The sequence below is a fragment of the Xenopus laevis genome, chromosome 7S (genome assembly GCF_017654675.1).
Source record: "Xenopus laevis strain J_2021 chromosome 7S, Xenopus_laevis_v10.1, whole genome shotgun sequence".
Taxonomy (NCBI): Eukaryota; Metazoa; Chordata; class Amphibia; order Anura; family Pipidae; genus Xenopus; species Xenopus laevis.
This window is the reverse complement of record NC_054384.1, coordinates 102,270,480-102,290,803: the sequence shown is the minus strand read 5'-3', so window position 1 is coordinate 102,290,803 and position 20,324 is coordinate 102,270,480. Positions and strand designations below refer to the sequence as shown.

The window sequence follows — 20,324 nt, the reverse complement described above, 5'->3', positions numbered from 1 at the left end:
CTGTGAAAGTTGTTGGTTCTGAAAAGGAATAAAGCAAACAGGAACAGGAAATACAGTGGCCAGTCTGACAGTGATGGAGGAAGGGACACCTGTCTGGTAAAGGGTAGCGTATTGGAAATTTCGCACTTTGATGAATTGTCCTCTACGCCTTTTAGTAAATTGGTGATGTCCCAGCGAATTGTCGTTTTGGCTAATTTTTACTAGCGACGACCACTTTGCCCTTTACTAAATCTGCCCCCAAGTTATTTTAATGTGATATTTTATTTGGGGGCCTTAAAATGTGAAAAGTTTCATTTTTCATTACCAAAGGGTAATTTGCAAACATAGGCATAAAATGCAAAATGTAGCCATAAAATGCAAGACGCAGAGGTAGGACTGGCCACATATCGGATGACTTTGACGTAGTTGTCCAGCTTCAATATATTGCAATATATGGACAAACAATCCCTGTTTTGTTTAAAGGGTAAGGCATTTTTCAGTAGCAGTATGCACAAAATGTCTCTGTCTTAAATATATTGATAATGGGTCAAGACGCAGAGGTTATACGCATATTTATATATGGATACTACAGAACTTTTGTCTTTCTCAGCAGCTTTGGGGAGGAGTGACCCTCAAGTGCCTATAAATATATTTTAAAATGAAACGTTAAATCTGACGGTGACGCTAAGGGGGTATCTGGTCTCTAGGCTATCAATGTATATTGATAGATTGAATATGAAGACTCTATTGTACATGTGCCAATTGGCGGGGAGATGCCTTCTCTATCCGTGCCTAGGGTGGCATGGGGCAAAAATAAAGTCCTAATTGTGTCAATGGGTACAGTACAAGTAAAGCACATTAACACTGCATGTCAGAAGTGACACAATCCCCACTTAGAAAAATTAGCCTCAACTAGCATTGGATCTGCAAGAAGGAAAATGTATTTCTTCTTTACTTTTTTCCATGACTACTTCTTGCTTAAATTGTAGATCATGTTGCTTCAGCTAGTGAAATATGATAAATCGGTTCTTAAATGGACTTTGAATTGTACTTTTAAGTAGAAGAATATAAAAAAAAAGTATATTAGTGGGCGTATGTTCTGAGTGTAATGTACAGTAACTCCTAATACCAGCTCAAGGTAAATCTTTATTATGGGGAAAAACTGAGAAATTCTGCATCTGCCTTTCTTACCACTTTAAAAATAAAGTGGTCATGAATCCAAAAAATAATTCAACTTTGAAGGCATGAAAACTTGTGGGCAATATTTTGCAGTGGCCGTTCTTGAGCTTTTAAACCCCAAACTTAAATGCTTGTTATAGTATAGATACTATAAGTTTGATATAGTATAGCCTCACCCATTTATGAAATAATTTTAAAAATGTAGGTCTCTGGGCATAAAAATGTTACTTTAAGATATATCTTAACATTGTATCCAAAGAGAATGATAATCGGAACAACTAGATATGTTTTGGAATATTAGATGGGCTTTGTGAAGAAGTAGAAGAGCATATTGCAATGTATGAGGAGCAATGCTTGTATGAGGAGTCCACTCATTTATGCTAACAGCATGAGAAACAAGACTTTACAGAAAGATATATGGAATAGTATCTCAGAAAAAAGTAGGTTCATGCTTGGCCTTGGGAAATTAGATTATTCTATGGATTTTTCTAATGAAAAGTTTAAGAATGCGTATTTTTAGGCCTGTAGAGAGATAAAGGTATGGGGTATTTTATTCATAATGCTTGGGACATGGGGTTTACTGGATAAAGGAATCTTTCCATAATTTGGATACTGCCATTTTTTCAAAACACACTGAAATCCATTTTTCAAAAGAGCAAGCAGATTTTTTTTTATATTCAACTTTGAAATCTAGACATATTGTCAGTTTCCCAGCTGCCCCCAGCCACATGACTTGTGCTTTGATAAACTTCAGTCACTCTTTGTTGCTGTACTGCAAGTTGGAGTGATATCAACCCCTCCCTCTCCCCCAGCAACCTAAAAACAGAACAATGGGAAGGTAACCAGATAGCAGCTCCCAGATAACAGCTGTCTGGTAGATCTAAGAACAACACTCAATAATAAAATCCAGGTCCTGGGAGAGACACATTCAGTTACATTAAGTAGGAGAAACAACAGCCTGCCAGAAAGTAGTTCCATCCCAAAGTGCAGGCACTAGTCACATGACTGGGGGAAGCTGAGAAACAGACAATCTGTCTAGCCCCATGTCAGATTTTAAAATTAAATATTTTATTCTCTTTTGAGAATTGGATTTCAGTGCAGAAGTCTGCTGGAGTAGCACTATTAACGGATGTGTTTTGACATGTTTTCCCATGACAGTATCCCTTTAAGTCTGCTGAAAAAAATATTAAGCATTAAGTAAACCCAATAGGATCATTTTGCCTCCAATATGGATTCACGCAGCTTTGTTACCATCAAGTACAAGGTACTGTTTTATTATCACAGAAAATAATGAAATAATTTTTAAAATTTAATTATTTTATTAAAATGGAGCCTAGGGGAGGTGGACTTCTCAAAATGCGGACATTTTGGATACCTGAATGGCACAGATCGATGCTGGGGCATGTATTCCCCTGTTATATGCAAAAAACAAAAAAACTTATGGCTAAAGTGGCCCTTTAAAACGTACAAAACTGAATGTTTCATGTTGAAAGTCTGTAGAGTAGCAATCGAGAAATTATTTTCTAGGAAACAGAAAATTGAAGAATTCTCGTTGAGACTACCAAACCGATACATTTCATAAATAGTTTCACATTTAAAAATTCTTGAATACATTAGATGCCCTCCTGCCTACATTCTAGAATGAAATGAACTTGCAAAAGGTAAGTGATCATGTGGCTGCACAGGAATCCATATAAGATACCACAGTTGTTCTGCATATGGCTGTTAGACTATTTAGGAGACAAACACTTTGTGAACACTGCTGTATAGAAACACACGTCCCAAAATGTGGCTAGTGCCAACATGCCACAAAGAACAAAAAATGAGAAGGTCCAAGAGGTATACAGCCAGGGTATATCTGGCAACTGTCCTCATGATCCCTAAAATGTGAGTTAAACCCTTCACATGAGCCATTACAGAAGTGCTTGTATGTATTGTATGTCAGCAGAGACACTGGCAGGCTCTGCTGGGATTTGAACCAGGGACCTTTGGGTTTCTGGCTTGATGCCTTAACCACTCGGCCAGGTAAGCAGCCTGTAGCGTTGCTCACTATATATTACCTGGCCGTTGCAGTCCCAGCCCAGCAGCAGCGTGATGGTTGTAGTCAGCCAATCAGGGCTGACTCTGCCCTATTTAAGGCCTGCCCTCCGAACACTTCCCAAACTAGCAGTGTGGCATTGTTCCTAGCTAAGGGTTCCTGCTCTAGCCTTCTTGCCTTGCCTTGCCTGAACTCTTCCCCATTTGTCCTGCTTGCCTCTGAACCCTGTCTTGTCTCTATCAGCCGTACCTTTCCCTTCCAGTTCTGCTCTGGTCCTGCTTTAAACATTGATCTTTCCTTGCTTTAACCTTGCCTTGACCTTGCCCTGCCCTGCTTTCCTTGCTATTTTGAATCTTGCTCTGCTCCTCACTCGAAACCTGACCTTACCTAGTACCTTTCCCTGCCTTGACCTTAAACTAGGGATGCACCGAATCCAGGATTCGGTTCGGGATTCGGCCTTTTTCAGCAGGATTCGGATTCAGCCAAATCCTTCTGCCCGGCCGAACCGAATCCGAATCCTAATTTGCATATGCAAATTAGGGGCAGGGAGGGAAATTGCGTGACTTTTTGTCAGAAAACAAGGAAGTAAAAAATGTTTTCCCCTTCCCACCCCTAATTTGCATATGCAAATTAGGGTTCGGATTCGGTTCTGTATTCGGCCGAATCCTTGGTAAAGGATTCGGGGGTTCGGCCGAATCCAAAAAAGTGGATTCGGTGCATCCCTACCTTAAACCAACCTTGCCTGTTCCTGATTTCGGCTTTCTGTTCTGCCTTGTACCTAACCTGTCTTATATACAGTCCTTTCTCACTTTCCTGCTCCCATCCTCTCCGTCTGCTCTAGTCTCCTTCTGCATTCAATCCCCAGTTTGATCCGATCTACGCCCGCACCGTCCTTTCCCATCCAGTCATTTCCAGTCCTGACCTTCGCCCTCTTCATCCTGTCTAGTCCAGTCCTGATCTTTGCCCTCTTTCCGTCCTGTTCTGCTCCGCTCCTGTTCCAGTCTGACTCATCACTAGTGATGGGCGAATTTGGGGCATTTCGCTTCGCCGAAAAATTTGCGAATTTCCCGCAAAAATTGGAAAGCGGCTAAAAATTAGCGAAACGGCGCCGGCTAACGCTGGCAAATTTTTGGTTTGGTTTTGCAAATTTATTCGATGGCGGCGAATCGCGGGGATTCGCGCCTGGCTAATAAATTCGCCCATCCCTACTCATCACCCTTGTCACCCTGTTCCTGCCCTTTTCCTGTTTGTGTCCCCTGGGTTCAGCCAGCTCTTGCTTAAAAGACTCGCTTTCCTCCTGCTGCCTCCACAGCGCCCCCTACGTTATCCCTTACAGACACCAAGGGGACTTGTTTGATGATCTGCTCATTGCTACTTCTTATAGAAGTGTCTTTATCAGTCTACAAAATTGTTCTTTTGCTCATCTAAATCTGATAAGGCTGGTCAATAAAATAATTAAAAGCTGCAATTTCTTATATACTCAGGTTAGTGCCCTATCAAACAATATGAGTCACCCAAGGTGACGTGAGAAAGGAAGGTCCTATTCACGGATAACTCAAAATAACTATAAACACACACAGGTTGAACGGTGGTGCAAGGCGGCAACGTGTTTAGGAGTCATTTAACCATTTACATGAAGCGAATTCAATAACAAAAACAAAGACAATTTTCTTTCTGAGCGATAGCCAGTCTCTGATGAACTTTCCCAGCAGGCCACCATGAAATTAATCTTGTTTAATCCCTGCCCTACAACAGCCAGAGTCTTTTTAAAAAAAAACATTAATTTACTAGGGATGTCGCGGACTGTTCGCCCGCGAACTAATTAGCGCGAACATCGACCGTTCGCGTCCGCCGAATGTTCGCGAACGTCGCGCGACGTTCGCCAATTTGGGTTCGCCTTAGCTGGCGCTTATTTTTGCCCTCTCACCCCAGAGCAGCAGATACATGGCAGCCAATCAGGAAGCTCTCCCTCCTGGACCACCCCCACACCCCCTGGACCACTCCCCTTCCATATATAAACTGAAGCCCTGCAGCGTTTTTTCATTCTGCCTGTGTGTGCTTGGAAGAGCTAGTGTAGGGAGAGAGCTGTTAGTGATTTGAGGGACAGTTGATAGTAACTTTGCTGGCTAGTAATCTACTTGATACTGCTCTGTATTGTAGGGACAGAACTCTGCAGGGATTTGAGGGACAGTGAGTTTAGGTTAGTTAGCTTTGCTGACTATTAATCTACCTTCTACTGCAGTGCTCTGTGTGTAGCTGCTGTGGGCACTGCTTCTGATCTCATCTGCTGACTGCTGCCTGTAACCCAATAGTCCTTGTAAGGACTGCTTTTATTTTCTTTTTTGTTTTTTTACTTTGCTACTGTAAGAGCCCAGTGCTATTAGTCTAGCTGTGTTGGGGAGTGGGACTGGTGTGCTGCTCCTAGTAGTTCAGCACCAACCAGAGTAATTTTTTTTTTTTAATATACATATATATATTTTTTTTTATTTTACTTATCTTACTGTTCTTTAACGTGTCCAGTGCTGTTTGCTGTTCTTCATAGTAGTGCACCAATAGTAGTGCACTTGCAGGCATTGTTTGCCCAGTGTGTTCTTCAAACAACTGCCACCTAGCTGTGTGAGCTTGTTCACATTCTGTCTAAATATCAATAATAAAACCGTCTCCAGAAACACCACCTGAGTGACGTTTTCCAAGCAGCAATAATATATTCCGTATCCACTACTGTATACGTTGCCCTTGCAGGCATTGTTTGCCCAGTCTTTAACCAAGTGCCACCTCGCTGTGTGAGCTTTTTCACATTCCGTGTCCAGAAACATCACCTGAGTGACGTAGTGTGATTTCTGCCCTTTACAGCACAAAACGCAGCGCTGTGTCAACAATGTATTTTTCAGATACATTTTTGCCCTTGATCCCCCTCTGGTATGCCACTGTCCAGGTCGTTGCACCCTTTAAACAACTTTAAAATCATTTTTCTGGCCAGAAATGTCTTTTCTAGCTTTTAAAATTCGCCTTCCCATTGAAGTCTATGGGGTTTGTGACGTTCGCGAACCGTTCGCATTTTTGACGCAAGTTCGCGAATATGTTCGCGAACATTTTTTCCGCCGTTCGCTACATCCCTATAATTTACCATTCCTCCAGCACTCTACAAGTTGTGACAGTTTTTTATATACATAATATAAATTCCTATAATAGGAAAGGAGGTGAGGATCCTTTGCAGGAGCGTTTTACAAGAGTCAGGTGACTCGCCAGCTCACCTTTTATTCCCCCCATTCCCAATTAACCCTACAACTGCTGTACTACCCTTTCCACCAATGCCGGAGAGCCTAATTAGCTGTCAGCTGCATAAGGAAAACTCCCAACTTCCCATGAGTTTGCAGAGGGGAATATTCTCTCCAGTATGTGCTTTTTCCAATATTAATTACAGAGACTGTGCCCTTGTTTAAAGAAGAAGGAAAGGCTAAAATTAAGTAAGCTTTAGCAAAAAGGTCTATATAAATACACCAGTAAACCCTCAAAGTAATGCTGCTCTGAGTCCTCTGTCAAAAGAAACACCACATTTCTTTCCTTCTATTGTGTACTCATGGGCTTCTGTATCAGACTTCCTGTTTACAGCTTAAACCTCCAGGGCTAAGGCTTGAGCATGCTCTGTTTGCTCCTCTCTCCCTCCACCCCTCCCTCCTGTAATCTGAGCCCAGAGCTATGAGTGAGCAGGGAGAGACTCAGGCAGGAAGTGATGTCACATCAAGCTAATATAGCAGCTGCTATCCTAAACAAACAGATAAACTACACAATAATTATAACCACATAGGGAAGCAACCCTCAACAAAGGAACTGGAAATTGCACCTTCCCACTGCAAGAGGCACTGAATTAGAAGTAGACCTAAAATGTAACTTTTATTCTAGATATTACAGAAATATACTGTAAAATGTAAGCATGGGAATAAAGTATCACTGTAAAAAAACATTCTACAGGTAAAAAATATAAAGATGCATTCATTCATGATATGACCAGGGTGCAGCATTTTAATTAGAACTGCTTGTACAAACTGAGCAATCTAGCTGTCTCCAGGCTATGCTTATTTGCACCCTGTTGTGCTTCTCTCCTCTCCAGTCATATCTGTGTCATTAAATCTGGTAGTGATGCAGCCCAGCTTCGGCCTGTCACTTATTTGAGCAAAATAAAATGTCAAAAATATGAAGTTAAAGGTTGTCCACATTCCCGAATAATAAAACAAATGTGGAATAAAAACGTCTGACATGCATTTCAATCTCTAACGTGTTCTGGCAACATTTAATTTCAGAGCCAATCCATGGGAATTACACAAGAAGAAAGAACAATGATGGCAATTCCTACAGCTAAAAGTGCCCAGTGGGATGAAAATGTTCTGAACTGGAGGGCATTTTCCTGTTTGGGTTGTTGAAAGGTGGCCATACACTATAAATTTGTCTCGTTTGTCGAGGTCGATAGGATCTGCATGCGCTAAACGAGCGGATCTTTCACTCAATATAAATCGGTCCATGTATGACCACCTTTACTCCATTAATTTTTTCTGAACTGGAGGCCGAATTTTCGCTCTGGCAAATTCACTAAGATGTTGATTTTACTGAACGTTACTCTTTCGCCAGACTTGCCTTCACTAGCTCAGAGCAGGCGAAGTGCACTGGAGTGCATAGAACTCAATCTTCTGTTACTTACATCATATTTTTAGTGGAAAAAGTTTCTAAGTCCCAAAAAACGCTGGTGTCTTTTCCTTTTTTCAGAATGATAGCCTGCAAAAGTCCTTAAATTTCTTTTGGGGTAACCAGGTTCCCCCATACATTATACAGTGGGCTCATGTGTAGGGCATTATAACAACTCTATTTTCTTTATTAAGGTTCCCTGGACTTGTGTAATGTAATGTATTTGCTGCAACATATATGCCCAATCAACTTTATAATATCGCGCCTTATGCAAATTAGCCTGAGTGAAGACCTCTAACGAAGTTGCGCTAGGCAGAATTGAGTGCATCTTCGCTTTGATTGCCGAAGTAACACTAGTGAAAATTCACCACTTCGCATTTTGCGTTGTCTGAGCGAATTTTCATCTGGCGAAGTGTTGCGATGGCTGCGAAACCGTTGCTGGTGAATTTTCACCACTTAGTAAATTAACCCCTAAGACTATATTCCACCTACCTAAAAAAACATTGCACTGTTCTCACCACCTCCTCATAAATGGGGCAGATCCCGGTAAAGAAGCCCAGTTTGTGGTCAATGTGAGTTGAATTTACAGCTCACAGTTTTCGTTGCTTAGGCAACTACTAAGCTGTGGATTTATGTGTGTCATGGTTGACAGATTCCCATGTTATTGACTCCATGGGAAGGTCATAATGACAGTTTTACAGCTGAGGAACATTGAAAGGAGCTGCCTTAGCCTGAGGAGCTACAGTAGCCATGTGTTGGTATTAACAAGAGAATATTCTTTTCAGTTTGCTCAAAACTGTAGCGTTTATTTGTTTTCGGCAGAATAATGACCTAAAGCTCAAGCTCAAGGCCCAAGCAATGTAACGTCAGTCAAGCAAAGCTGAAGCAGACGGTTTGGCTGCATATTTGACAAACTGTCCTCCGTGGACAAAGGAGACTGCTGGGATATTTGCTTGTGAACTCAGCACTCTTTAAATATTTGTATCTGCTCCTGTAAAAACAAATGTGTAATTCTGAAAAAAAATACACATTCTGGAAAAGTTACGGTTACGTTTATTCTTTGTATGAGTAACTCACTTTCCTTTCTCTCACAAAGCGGCAGTTTTATCACACTTTATTTTTAGATTTAGATTCTAGCTATCTTTATCAGGGCCAAAACGAGAGGTAGGATGAAGCACGAGCTCAGGGAAAAGTCAGCTGCAATTAAAGGGGGTGTGAATCAAAGAGGAACAAGTGGCAGCTGTGCTGACGGAGAGGCGACAGTTTGTTGTACAGACCCACACACCGGGCACTGGTGAGGAAATACAGACAGGGTGCTGGGCCAACTAGTATTGCCTTGGGCACCATTTCTTGACCTTGCTCTGATGTTTATTTTAAAAGAGCAATGTCTGCCCGGAGGGCTGGATATGTCCCTTCAAGGTGTTTATAGACCCTCTACCTGCCTATGGACTCCACAGAATGAAATGAAATCCAACCCAAGAATACATAGTATGTCACTAACAGCCTCAATACTTAAAAAGAACTGGACAGCCCTTTTATAGAATATGGTCTGAGATGTAATCTGAAACCTTCTATTCACATCACCAGCAGATTCAAAACCTTTAAAAACCAATGGAAACCAAAATCCCTGGTTCAGGCCCTGTGATTCCAATCAGTTACCTGAGTGGCACTCTTTTTTTTTTAAATAAGAGCAATTCTGGCCAAGGGTGCGTTCTGCATGAAACATTTTAGATTTTCTTCACATTGATCATGCCAGCTGCCCTGGGTGGGCACAACTGAATTCGGCACAGAGGATCATTGGAAACCAGTTCTTTTGTAAAGCAGAGAAGTGCTGCCCTTGGATCCCTGGAGTCACTGGACAATGGCCATACACAGAGAGATCCGCTCATTTGGTGTCAGCAGCTTTTATCTGCCCATGTCTGGTCACCTTAAGGCTAGAATTCAGGCCGCAGTCCAATAATCCACACCTCCTTTTCTGGCCTTCTGTCCAATAAGCCTGCACCTGGAAATATTACCTCCGCTCAGGATCAGGCAGATACGGCATGAAATGCAAAATGTTTTGGCACTGAAATCCGCTGCATTTGCCTGCACCAAAGTGGAGGTAATGTTTTCAGGTGAAGGCACATCAGGCAGAAGGGCAGCAACGGAGAAGTGGATTCTTGGCCTGCCTTTCTACCCTAGCCTAAAAAACTGACACCCTATAGTGATTTAGGGTTTCATTGCCCTTTAATAGGATATATTTGCAGTAGGACAAGGTCACACTAAGCCTATGCTCTGCTTTAGGGATGGGCAAATTTTTTTGCCTTGTTTCGCTGCAATAATGACATCTGTAGACTTGTATGGTGTTGTGCGTCAACTTTAATGGGCGTCGGGGACATTTCACCGGCGGCGAATTTTAGGCAAAACGAAATGGGTCTGTTTTGTAGGCAGGCAGAGAGAAGCAAAGTATATACTTATATAATGTGACTTTGGCCAAATACTGTACCATTGCCTCTCAATGTTACTTTTTGTTTGGGGTGAAAAAAGGAGGATAATCACTTGACCTTCTAATAAGCCGGAGGCAGCTGTTACTTTGCATCATATTTACACTTACTCAGTTGTTAAAATTGCAGTGACCTTATCTGTCCAGTCATTGTTACCTGTAACTGTGTAAGGATAATAGTTCCAGGCCTTTTCCGTGATGTAGAATATCTTTGGAATAAAGCCTCGTATCCAGGCTGGCAGCTTTCTGAAAAGTAAAAAGTCAAAGAATAGTAAAAAAAAACAGTTATAGGTTTTCATTAGCAAACAAATCAAAGGGAAAACAAATCTTTTTAATGATGTAAAAAAATTTAATTTCAAGACACTGACCATTTTGTATTTTTATGTTTTATGGCATATTTAACTTTTGTTGTGCAGCTTTGGATAGAAAACCTTTGTTTGGTTTAAGACTCATTGACCTTACCAACTAAAGGTGGACATAGACGGTACAATTTCGATCTTTCCTGGAAAAGATTTTTCCAAGAAAGATTGTTGACTTCAATACACAGAAATAGTTGTGCATGCACTCCTGCAGCCATGGTGATTGAGGTAAAAATTCAAGCTTTATTTCTTCATATTAAAAGGTAAAACGTCCTTGGAGCCAGCCATTGTCTTTTTCACTTCAATACACACACACACATACATAGTTACATAGTTAAATAGGGTTGAAAAAAAAAGTCCATCAAGTTCAACCCCTCCAAATGAAACCCAGCATCCATACACACACCTCTCCATACACTCAAAAAATATCTATACTAACTATAGAATTTAGTATCACAATAACCTTTGATGTCCAAGAAATCATCCAAGTCCCTCTTATAGTCATTAACTGAATCAGCATCACAACATCACCCGGCAGTGCATTCCACAACCTCACTGTCCTGACTGTGAAGAACCCCCTACTCTGTTCCTTTAAATGAAAGTTCTTTTCTTCTAGTCTGAAGGGGTGGCCTCTGGTACGGTGATCCACTTTATGGGTAAAAAGGTCCCCTGCTATTTGTCTATAATGTCCTCTAATGTACTTGTAAAGTCTAATCATGTCCCCTCGCAAGTGCCTTTTTTCCAGAGAAAACAACCCCAACCTTCTCAGTCTCCCCTCATAATTTAACTCTTCCCTCCCTCTAACCAGTTTGTTTGGTACGATATTATCTGTGCGTCTATGGCCACCTTAAGCATTTATTTCAATATCAGCATTAAGTAATAAAAACAACAATCAAACTGCACAGTCAATAAGTTTGGCAGATTGCGTGGCAGGTTAAAAGATGGCTATTGCATTGCTGCTCATATATCTTCTTCTTGGCCCTGTCCACCAGCTTTACAAATACAGAATATATTTTGGGTAAATAGCAGCACCAGTAGAGTAGGGAACATGAGACAGATCTACTTGTCCTGCAGTCATAATATCTATACAACACATACCACCCAGCTGTTCCTGTTTAGGTGGGACTGAGTTAATGGATTGGTTGTGTGTAAAATATCCAGATTGTTGTGCTCTATCGTCCATGTCCACACCCTGTTACACTTGGGGCAATAATAGTCACTAATTGTCAAAGCCTGCCTGAAAGCCTGAGAAAAATGAAGACCTGGGTGAAGTTCTGAGAACCTATGAGTTTTATACCAAGGACCCAAAAGAACAGTGAAAAAAAAGTCCATAGACTTTACCCCAGAGGAAACAGGAAGGTGATGCCTGGATGGTGCCACTAGCAAAATGTTCTTCATGCTGTAGGTAAGTATATCTCTCATGACCATATTGTCAGCAACCTATAAGGCCCTTGTTTATCTAGGGCACAATAATTTTAGCACAAGCTAGATGGTTTGCTTAAAGTAACAGTAACACCAAAAAAATTTAAGTGGTTTAAAGGAATGACAAAATAATGTACTGTTGACCTGTACTGGTAAAAGCTGTGTGTTTGCATTAGAAACACTTTCTAAAACAAGCTGCTGTGTGACGACGGGTTAACCATTCAAAGGTGAAAAAGGAGAAAAGGCACAGGATACACAGCAGATAACAGATAAGCTCTGTAGTATACAATGGGATTCTTCAGAACTTATCTGTTATCTACTGTGTATCCTGTGCTTGAATGGCTGCCCCATGGCTACACAGCAGCTTGTTTATATAAACTATAGTAGTACTTATCTGTTATCTACTGTGTATCCTGTGCTTGAATGGCTGCCCCCATGGCTACACAGCAGCTTGTTTATATAAACTATAGTAATACTTATCTGTTATCTACTGTGTATCCTGTGCTTGAATGGCTGCCCCCACTATAGTAGTACGTATCTGTTATCTACTGTGTATCCTGTGCTTGAATGGCTGCCTCCAGGACTACACAGCAGCTTATTTATATACACTATAGTAGTAATTATCTGTTATCTACTGTGTATCCTGTGCTTGAATGGCTGCCCCCATGGCTACACAGCAGCTTGTTTATATAATTTATAGTAGTACTTATCTGTTATCTACTGTGTATCCTGTGCTTGAATGGCTGCCCCCATGGCTACACAGCAGCTTGTTTATATAAACTATAGTAGTACTTATCTGTTATCTACTGTGTATCCTGTGCTTGAATGGCTTCCCCATGGCTACACAGCAGCTTGTTTATATAAATTATAGTAGTACTTATCTGTTATCTACTGTGTATCCTGTGCTTGAATGGCTGCCTCCAGGACTACACAGCAGCTTATTTATATACACTATAGTAGTACTTATCTGTTATCTACTGTGTATCCTGTGCTTGAATGGCTGCCCCATGGCTACACAGCAGCTTGTTTATATAATTTATAATACACAAAAGCCATGAATATCCTGTAAATTATATCCTTATAAACGGTGAGTTCTGATGTCATCAGTTATAAACGGTGAGTTCTGATGTCATTTCTGTCACATGACTCATTGAAATTTGTGTATTATAATAAATAAAGTACCCCTGTTGTAAAATATGAGGATATTAGAAGTTACCTCGGAGTTCCATGACCTGTATAAAAACACTCAGCCTTCGGCCTCGTGTTTTTATATGGTCATGAAACTCCTCGGTAACTTATAATATCCCTATATTTTACAAAAGGGGGTACTTTATTCACTATATAGTAGTACTTATCTGTTATCTACTGTGTATCCTGTGCTTGAATGGCTGCCCCCATGGCTACACAGAAGCTTCTTTATATAAACTATAGTAGTACTTATCTGTTATCTACTGTGTATCCTGTGCTTGAATGGCTGCCCCCATGGCTACACACCAGCTTCTTTATATAAACTATAGTAGTACTTATCTGTTATCTACTGTGTATCCTGTGCTTGAATGGCTGCCCCCATGGCTACACACCAGCTTCTTTATATAAACTATAGTAGTACTTATCTGTTATCTACTGTGTATCCTGTGCTTGAATGGCTGCCCCCATGGCTACACAGAAGCTTCTTTATATAAACTATAGTAGTACGTATCTGTTATCTACTGTGTATCCTGTGCTTGAATGGCTGCCCCCATGGCTACACAGCAGCTTGTTTATATAAACTATAGTAGTACTTATCTGTTATCTACTGTGTATCCTGTGCTTGAATGGCTTCCCCATGGCTACACAGCAGCTTGTTTATATAAATTATAGTAGTACTTATCTGTTATCTACTGTGTATCCTGTGCTTGAATGGCTGCCCCCATGGCTACACAGCAGCTTGTTTATATAAACTATAATAATACTTATCTGTTATCTACTGTGTATCCTGTGCTTGAATGGCTGCCCCCACTATAGTAGTACGTATCTGTTATCTACTGTGTATCCTGTGCTTGAATGGCTGCCTCCAGGACTACACAGCAGCTTATTTATATACACTATAGTAGTACTTATCTGTTATCTACTGTGTATCCTGTGCTTGAATGGCTGCCCCATGGCTACACAGCAGCTTGTTTATATAATTTATAGTAGTACTTATCTGTTATCTACTGTGTATCCTGTGCTTGAATGGCTGCCCCCATGGCTACACAGAAGCTTGTTTATATAAACTATAGTAGTACTTATCTGTTATCTACTGTGTATCCTGTGCTTGAATGGCTGCCCCCATGGCTACACACCAGCTTGTTTATATAAACTATAGTAGTACTTATCTGTTATCTACTGTGTATCCTGTGCTTGAATGGCTGCCCCCATGGCTACACAGCAGCTTATTTATATAAACTATAGTAGTACTTATCTGTTATCTACTGTGTATCCTGTGCTTGAATGGCTGCCCCCATGGCTACACAGAAGCTTCTTTATATAAACTATAGTAGTACTTATCTGTTATCTACTGTGTATCCTGTGCTTGAATGGCTGCCCCCATGGCTACACAGAAGCTTCTTTATATAAACTATAGTAGAGTTTCTGAAGCAAACACATCAGTTTTACCAGTGGAGGGCAACAGTACATTATATTGTCATTCTCTTTAATTTTTTACAGTTCCTTTAAGCTAATTTTGCTCCATGGTGAAAATCATTGCTAGTGCTAGTCACATATGTTAACGGTGCAAAATAAACAGAGTGAGCACCTGACCAAGACAATAGAATATCTCTTATATAATACACAAAAGCCATGAATATCCTGTAAATTAAATCCTTAACACGGTGAGTTCTGATGTCATCAGTTATAAACGGTGAGTTCTGATGTAATTTCTGTCACATGACTCACTGAAACTTGTGTATTATAATAAATAAAGTACCCCCAGTTGCAAAATATGAGGATATTAGAAGTTACCTCGGAGTTCCATGACCTGTATAAAAACACTCGGCCTTCGGCCTCGTGTTTTTATATGGTCATGAAACTCCTCGGTAACTTATAATATCCTTATATTTTACAAGAGGGCGTACTTTATTCACTATATAAACAGCTAATGGAACTGTTGGTGCCACCCACTAGCTTTACTCAATGTAGGTTCTTTATAGGCAGTTTCAAGGCACGTGGCCCAGAAATGTGTAACTTGGTCGCACTTGGTGCCAAGAGTTTTTTATATGTTTTATAAGATGCTACTGCCTCACCTCTAAAATATTTATATCTCAAACACAACAGATAGAGAGAGTTTTTTTTCTAAAAGCTCCAAATTACGAGAAGGTCCTCTTCCATTGACTCCATTTTATCTAAATAATCCATATTTTTAAAAATGATTTTCTTTTTTTCCCTATAATAATAAAACAGTATCTTATACATCTTGGATTGCCATCTTGTAGTCAGGAAGAATTTTCCCCCCTCTGATTGTAGAGGCTTCAAATGTGGCTTTCTGCCTTCTTCTGGATCAACTGGCAGTTAGGCAGTTTATATATAGACTTAAAAGGTTGAACTTGATGGACGTGTGTCTTTTTTCAACTTACTTGCTATGTACTTGATCCCAACTAAGATATAATTAATCCTTATTGGAAGCAGAACCAGCCTATTGGGTTTATTTAATGTTTACATGATTTTCTAGTAGACTTAAAGTATGAAGATCCAAATTACGGAAGAATCCATTATCCGGAAAACCCCTACTCCCGAGCATTCTGAACAACAGGTCCCATACCTGTAACAGTAACTGACCTCACTGATTGTATTTCACGGCACAGAACTAGGTTATAGTGGCACAGTATCGTTTCGATTTAACTCAACGTATAACAAGTACAAATGGCTTCCTTTATTCTTAAAGGGGAACTATCATGAAAATGAAAATTTAATATAAGCTTCCTCATACTGAAGCAAGAAACTTTCTTAATACAATCAATGCAACTTTTGTATTGTTTCTGAAAAAATCAAGTTTACCTTCGCTATTCCTCTCTCAGTATCTGTTTCTCTTCATTTTGTCTACATTCAGGAGTTGGGTGTCAGATATTCATTGACAGTTAGATCCAATATATCTTATAGAGGGGCTTCCTTTCCTAGCAGATGTATTAGAGCTCACTCAAATAACTGATTACAGTACAAACAAAATCTAACAAAATAACTGCCTTTTGCACAAATTCTGCATGTAGAGAGACAGAATTTCTGGTGATTTTATTAGAGTGAGCTCTAATACATCTTCTAGGCAAAAGGAGCCCCCCTATAAGATACTGTATGATAGAGTCCTGCAGCGGGTCGGGTACCCGCAGGGTTACCCTTAGGGATGATCAAATTTTTTCACCATGTTTCGCCACAGAAATGACGCCCATAGACTTGTATGGCATTGTGCGTCAAAAAAAAAATATTTGACGCCCATAGACTTTAATGGGCGTTGGCACATTTCGCCGATGACGAATTTTTGGCAAAACGAAACGGGTCAAATTTGCCCATCCCTAGCACCCTCAAAAACCTCTGGGTTGCGGGTAGAAGTTCCGGGTGTGGGTATAGACGTGGGTCAGCTATTCTGCGGGTTGGGCTGCGGGTCTTCTCAATATCGATTTTTACTCCTTTTTTGCTGATCACGCCTACTTCCGATGATGTCACTTCCGGTTTACAATGACAGCACTTCCTAATTCTTGATGGTCAACGGATTGCGGATTTGAGTTGTGGGTCGGGTCCAAGCGGGTAAGAATGCGCGTTGCGGGTCTGGATTGCAGGTGCGGTCGGGTACGGGTTCCAAAAAATGGACCCGCGCAGGACTATACTATATGACAGCCAAATCTTGAATGAAGAGAGAATGAAGAGAAACAGATGCTGAGAGAGGAATAGTGAAGATAAACTTGATTATTTCAGAAACTATGCAACATTTTTAATTGATTGTATTTAGAAAGTTTCTTACTTCAGTATGAGGAAGCTTATATTAAATTTTCATTTTCGCAATAGTTCCCCTTTGAACTAAATTCTTCCAGACGGTCTCTGCACACTGTTGACTCTTCTACTTCTCATATAAACCTGTGATAGGAACCACTAAAACAGGATTTTGTGTTTATATTGCCGGTATTTACTATGTCAAATCAAAGCATGACTCATAAACCCTTGCATCTGTGATAACCTTCTCAACTCTAATGAGTTTACATGAACAGGGAGCCAAACACTTGCCAACACTACTGACAAATGTGCAAGAACTTTAATGAAGTGCCATAATGGGTGCTGAGTGCTCAGTACATAAATGGGATTCTATCATATTTTACCCAGAATGCTGAGCTGTGTGCGTAGTCTCCAGTTATACACCAAGGGGCATATTTATCTAGGGTCGAATTTCGAATTGAAAAAACTTTGAATTGAAAAAGTCCAACCGAAATTAAGTCGATGTTTTTTTTTGGGTCGAATAGGTCAGTTTTCGATCGAATAGGTCCGTATTCGGCCGAATTCGAATTGTTCAAATCAAGGAATAGCGCAATCGATCGAATTCAATTCGAAGTTTTTTGCAAAAAAACCCTTCAATTTTTCAAAGTCCCCCAATTGACTCCAAATAGGTTCAAGGAGGTCCCCCATAGGCTAAAACGTTGAAAAAACTTCGAAATTCGAATTCAAAAAGACCAACTGAAATTAAGTCAAAGTTTTTTTTTGGGTCGAATAGGTCAGTTTTCGATCGAATAGGTCTGTATTCGGCCGAATTCGAATTGTTCAAATCAAGGAATATCGCAATCGATCGAATTCAATTTGAAGTTTTTCGCAAAAAAACCTTCAATTTTTCAAAGTCCCCCAATTGACTCCAAATAGGTTGTAGGAGGTCCCCCATAGGCTAAAACGTTGAAAAAACTTCCAAATTCGAATTCAAAAAGACCAACCGAAATTAAGTCGAAGTTTTTTTTTGGGTCGAATAGGTCAGTTTTCGATCGAATAGGTGCGTATTCGGCCCAATTCGAATTGTTCAAATCGAAGTAATAGCGCAATCGATCGAATTCAATTTTTGGTTTTTCAAAGTCCACCAATTGACTCCAAATAGGTTCTAGGAGGTCCCCCATAGGCTAAAACAGCAATTCGGCAGGTTTTAGATGGCGAATGGTCGAAATCGAATTTTTAAAGAGACAGTACAAATTTCGATATTCAAAATCGAATTTTGACTATTCCCTAGTCGAAGTACACAAAAAATAGCTTGAAATTCGAATTTTTTTCTACTAACCATTAGTAAGTGGTTTGCACATCTAATCTTCTTGGTAGCCTACATCTCACCCCAGCTTATCAGGGCACCCCTAAATAAAAGATGCCCACTGGTGGTGGTGAATTATGGAGGTCAATGCAGACATGACTCAAGCATATATCATAACCCCTAACATTTTAGAAATAGAAAGAGGGATAAAAAGAATGGCCACACGGAGCGTGGCAAATTTATTTGACCACACCGATTTTTGTGGCCACATCCCCTAATTACCATGTTCATTTTACAAAATTTGGCAGGTTATAAAAGTCTGAACACATTTCTGTGGTTTTTATGTGTTATTACAGTTTAAATTGCCCTTTAAACAGCAAGTCACAGTTCCCCCAAGAGACCTGCTTATCTTAAATTGTTACAATTGCTTCTTTGCTTACCTTAAAGGGGTTGTTCACCTTTGAGTAACTTTTAGTATGATGTAGAGAGTGAAATTCTGGGACAATTTCCAATTTGTTACGATTTTTATTATCTGTGGGCATTTGTGATGGTATAGCAGACCATGGCAGCACAAGCATTAGATCTGCTACAATGGGTTCTTCAGAATCATGAACAAGAACTTCCATACCTTAAACATAATACATAGTAACATAGGGGCAAATTTACTAAAAGATGAAGTGACTAACGCGGGCAAAAATTTGCGTAACTTCGCTAGCGAAGGAGATAGACTCTAGCGATACTTCACTCCCTAACGCCTGGCGAATTTGCACTCTGGCGAATGGAGGTAACTACGTAAATTCACTAAGATTTTACTGAACGTTACCTCTTGCGCCAGACTTGCCTTCGCCACCTCAGACCAGGCAAAGTGCAATAGAGTAGATAGGAGTTCCAAAAAAAAAAGTTGAAAATTTTTCTAAGGCCGATAAAATGCTGGTGTCTTTTCCTTTTTCAGGGTGATAGGCTGAAAAAGAGCTTACATTTTTATTGGGGTAACCGGCTTCCCCCCTACATTTCCTAACATATGGAAAATAAACTATACACTGGGCTCATGTGTAGGGCAATATAACAACTTTATTTTATTTTATTAAAGTTCCCTGGGCTCGTGTAACGTAATGGATTTGCTGCAACATATACGTTAGTGATGTGCGGGCCGACCCGATACCCGCGGGTTTACCCCGGTTCAGATCGACCTTACAGTGCTCCTTGTTGGTGGCGGGTGCAGAACTTCTCCTGCTCTCCCCGCCACCTTCAAATGCCGGCATCCAACTTCCGGGTTCCGGTTTTATAGTGTTGGGTCTGCTTGCCCCGCCCCTTTCATTGTGACGTCATCGGCGGGATGGGGCGGGTCTATAAAAGGACCCTCGGAAGCGGGTGCGGGCGGGCACGCGTATTAGCAGGACAGGTTAGGGTCGGGTCAGGGAAACCCTGACCCACACATCACTAATATAGGTCCATTGTACTTTAACTGTATGCAAATTAGCCAACGCTAACGCAACTTCGCTTCGCTTGGCGCAGTAACACTAGTGCAACATCGCCAGCGTTCGGCGCTCTAGACGCAACTTCGGATTTTAGTGAATTGCCGTTGTCCTGGCGAATCTACACCTGGCGAAGCCGTCGCTGGTGAATTTTTGGAGGTTCGTGAATTTGCCCCATAGTAAGTTAGGTTGAAAAAAGACACACGCCCATCAAGTTCAACCTTTTATATATATATATATATATATATATATATATATATATATATATATATATATATATATATATATATATATATATATATATATATATATATATATATATATATATATATATATATATAACCTGCGTAACTGCCAGTTGATCCAGAGGAAGGCAAAAAACCCATCTGAAGCCTCTCCAATTTGCCTCAGAGGGGGAAAAAATTCCTTCCTGACTCCAAAATGCAATAGGACCAGTCCCTGGATCAACTTGTACTATGAGCTATCT

The 20,324-nt window shown here is 40.4% G+C and overlaps 1 protein-coding gene across 1 annotated transcript in view; it reads right to left on the bottom strand.

Annotated features, from left to right (window-relative positions):
* The window catches only part of pitpnc1l.S (phosphatidylinositol transfer protein cytoplasmic 1 like S homeolog), a 128,268-nt gene that overhangs the window by 42,554 nt on the left and 65,390 nt on the right, over positions 1-20,324 (bottom strand). The window contains exon 3 of the mRNA XM_018228263.2: positions 10,516-10,604. Within this exon, the coding sequence (XP_018083752.1) occupies positions 10,516-10,604 (89 nt within the window). The remainder of the gene's footprint in view (positions 1-10,515; positions 10,605-20,324) is intronic.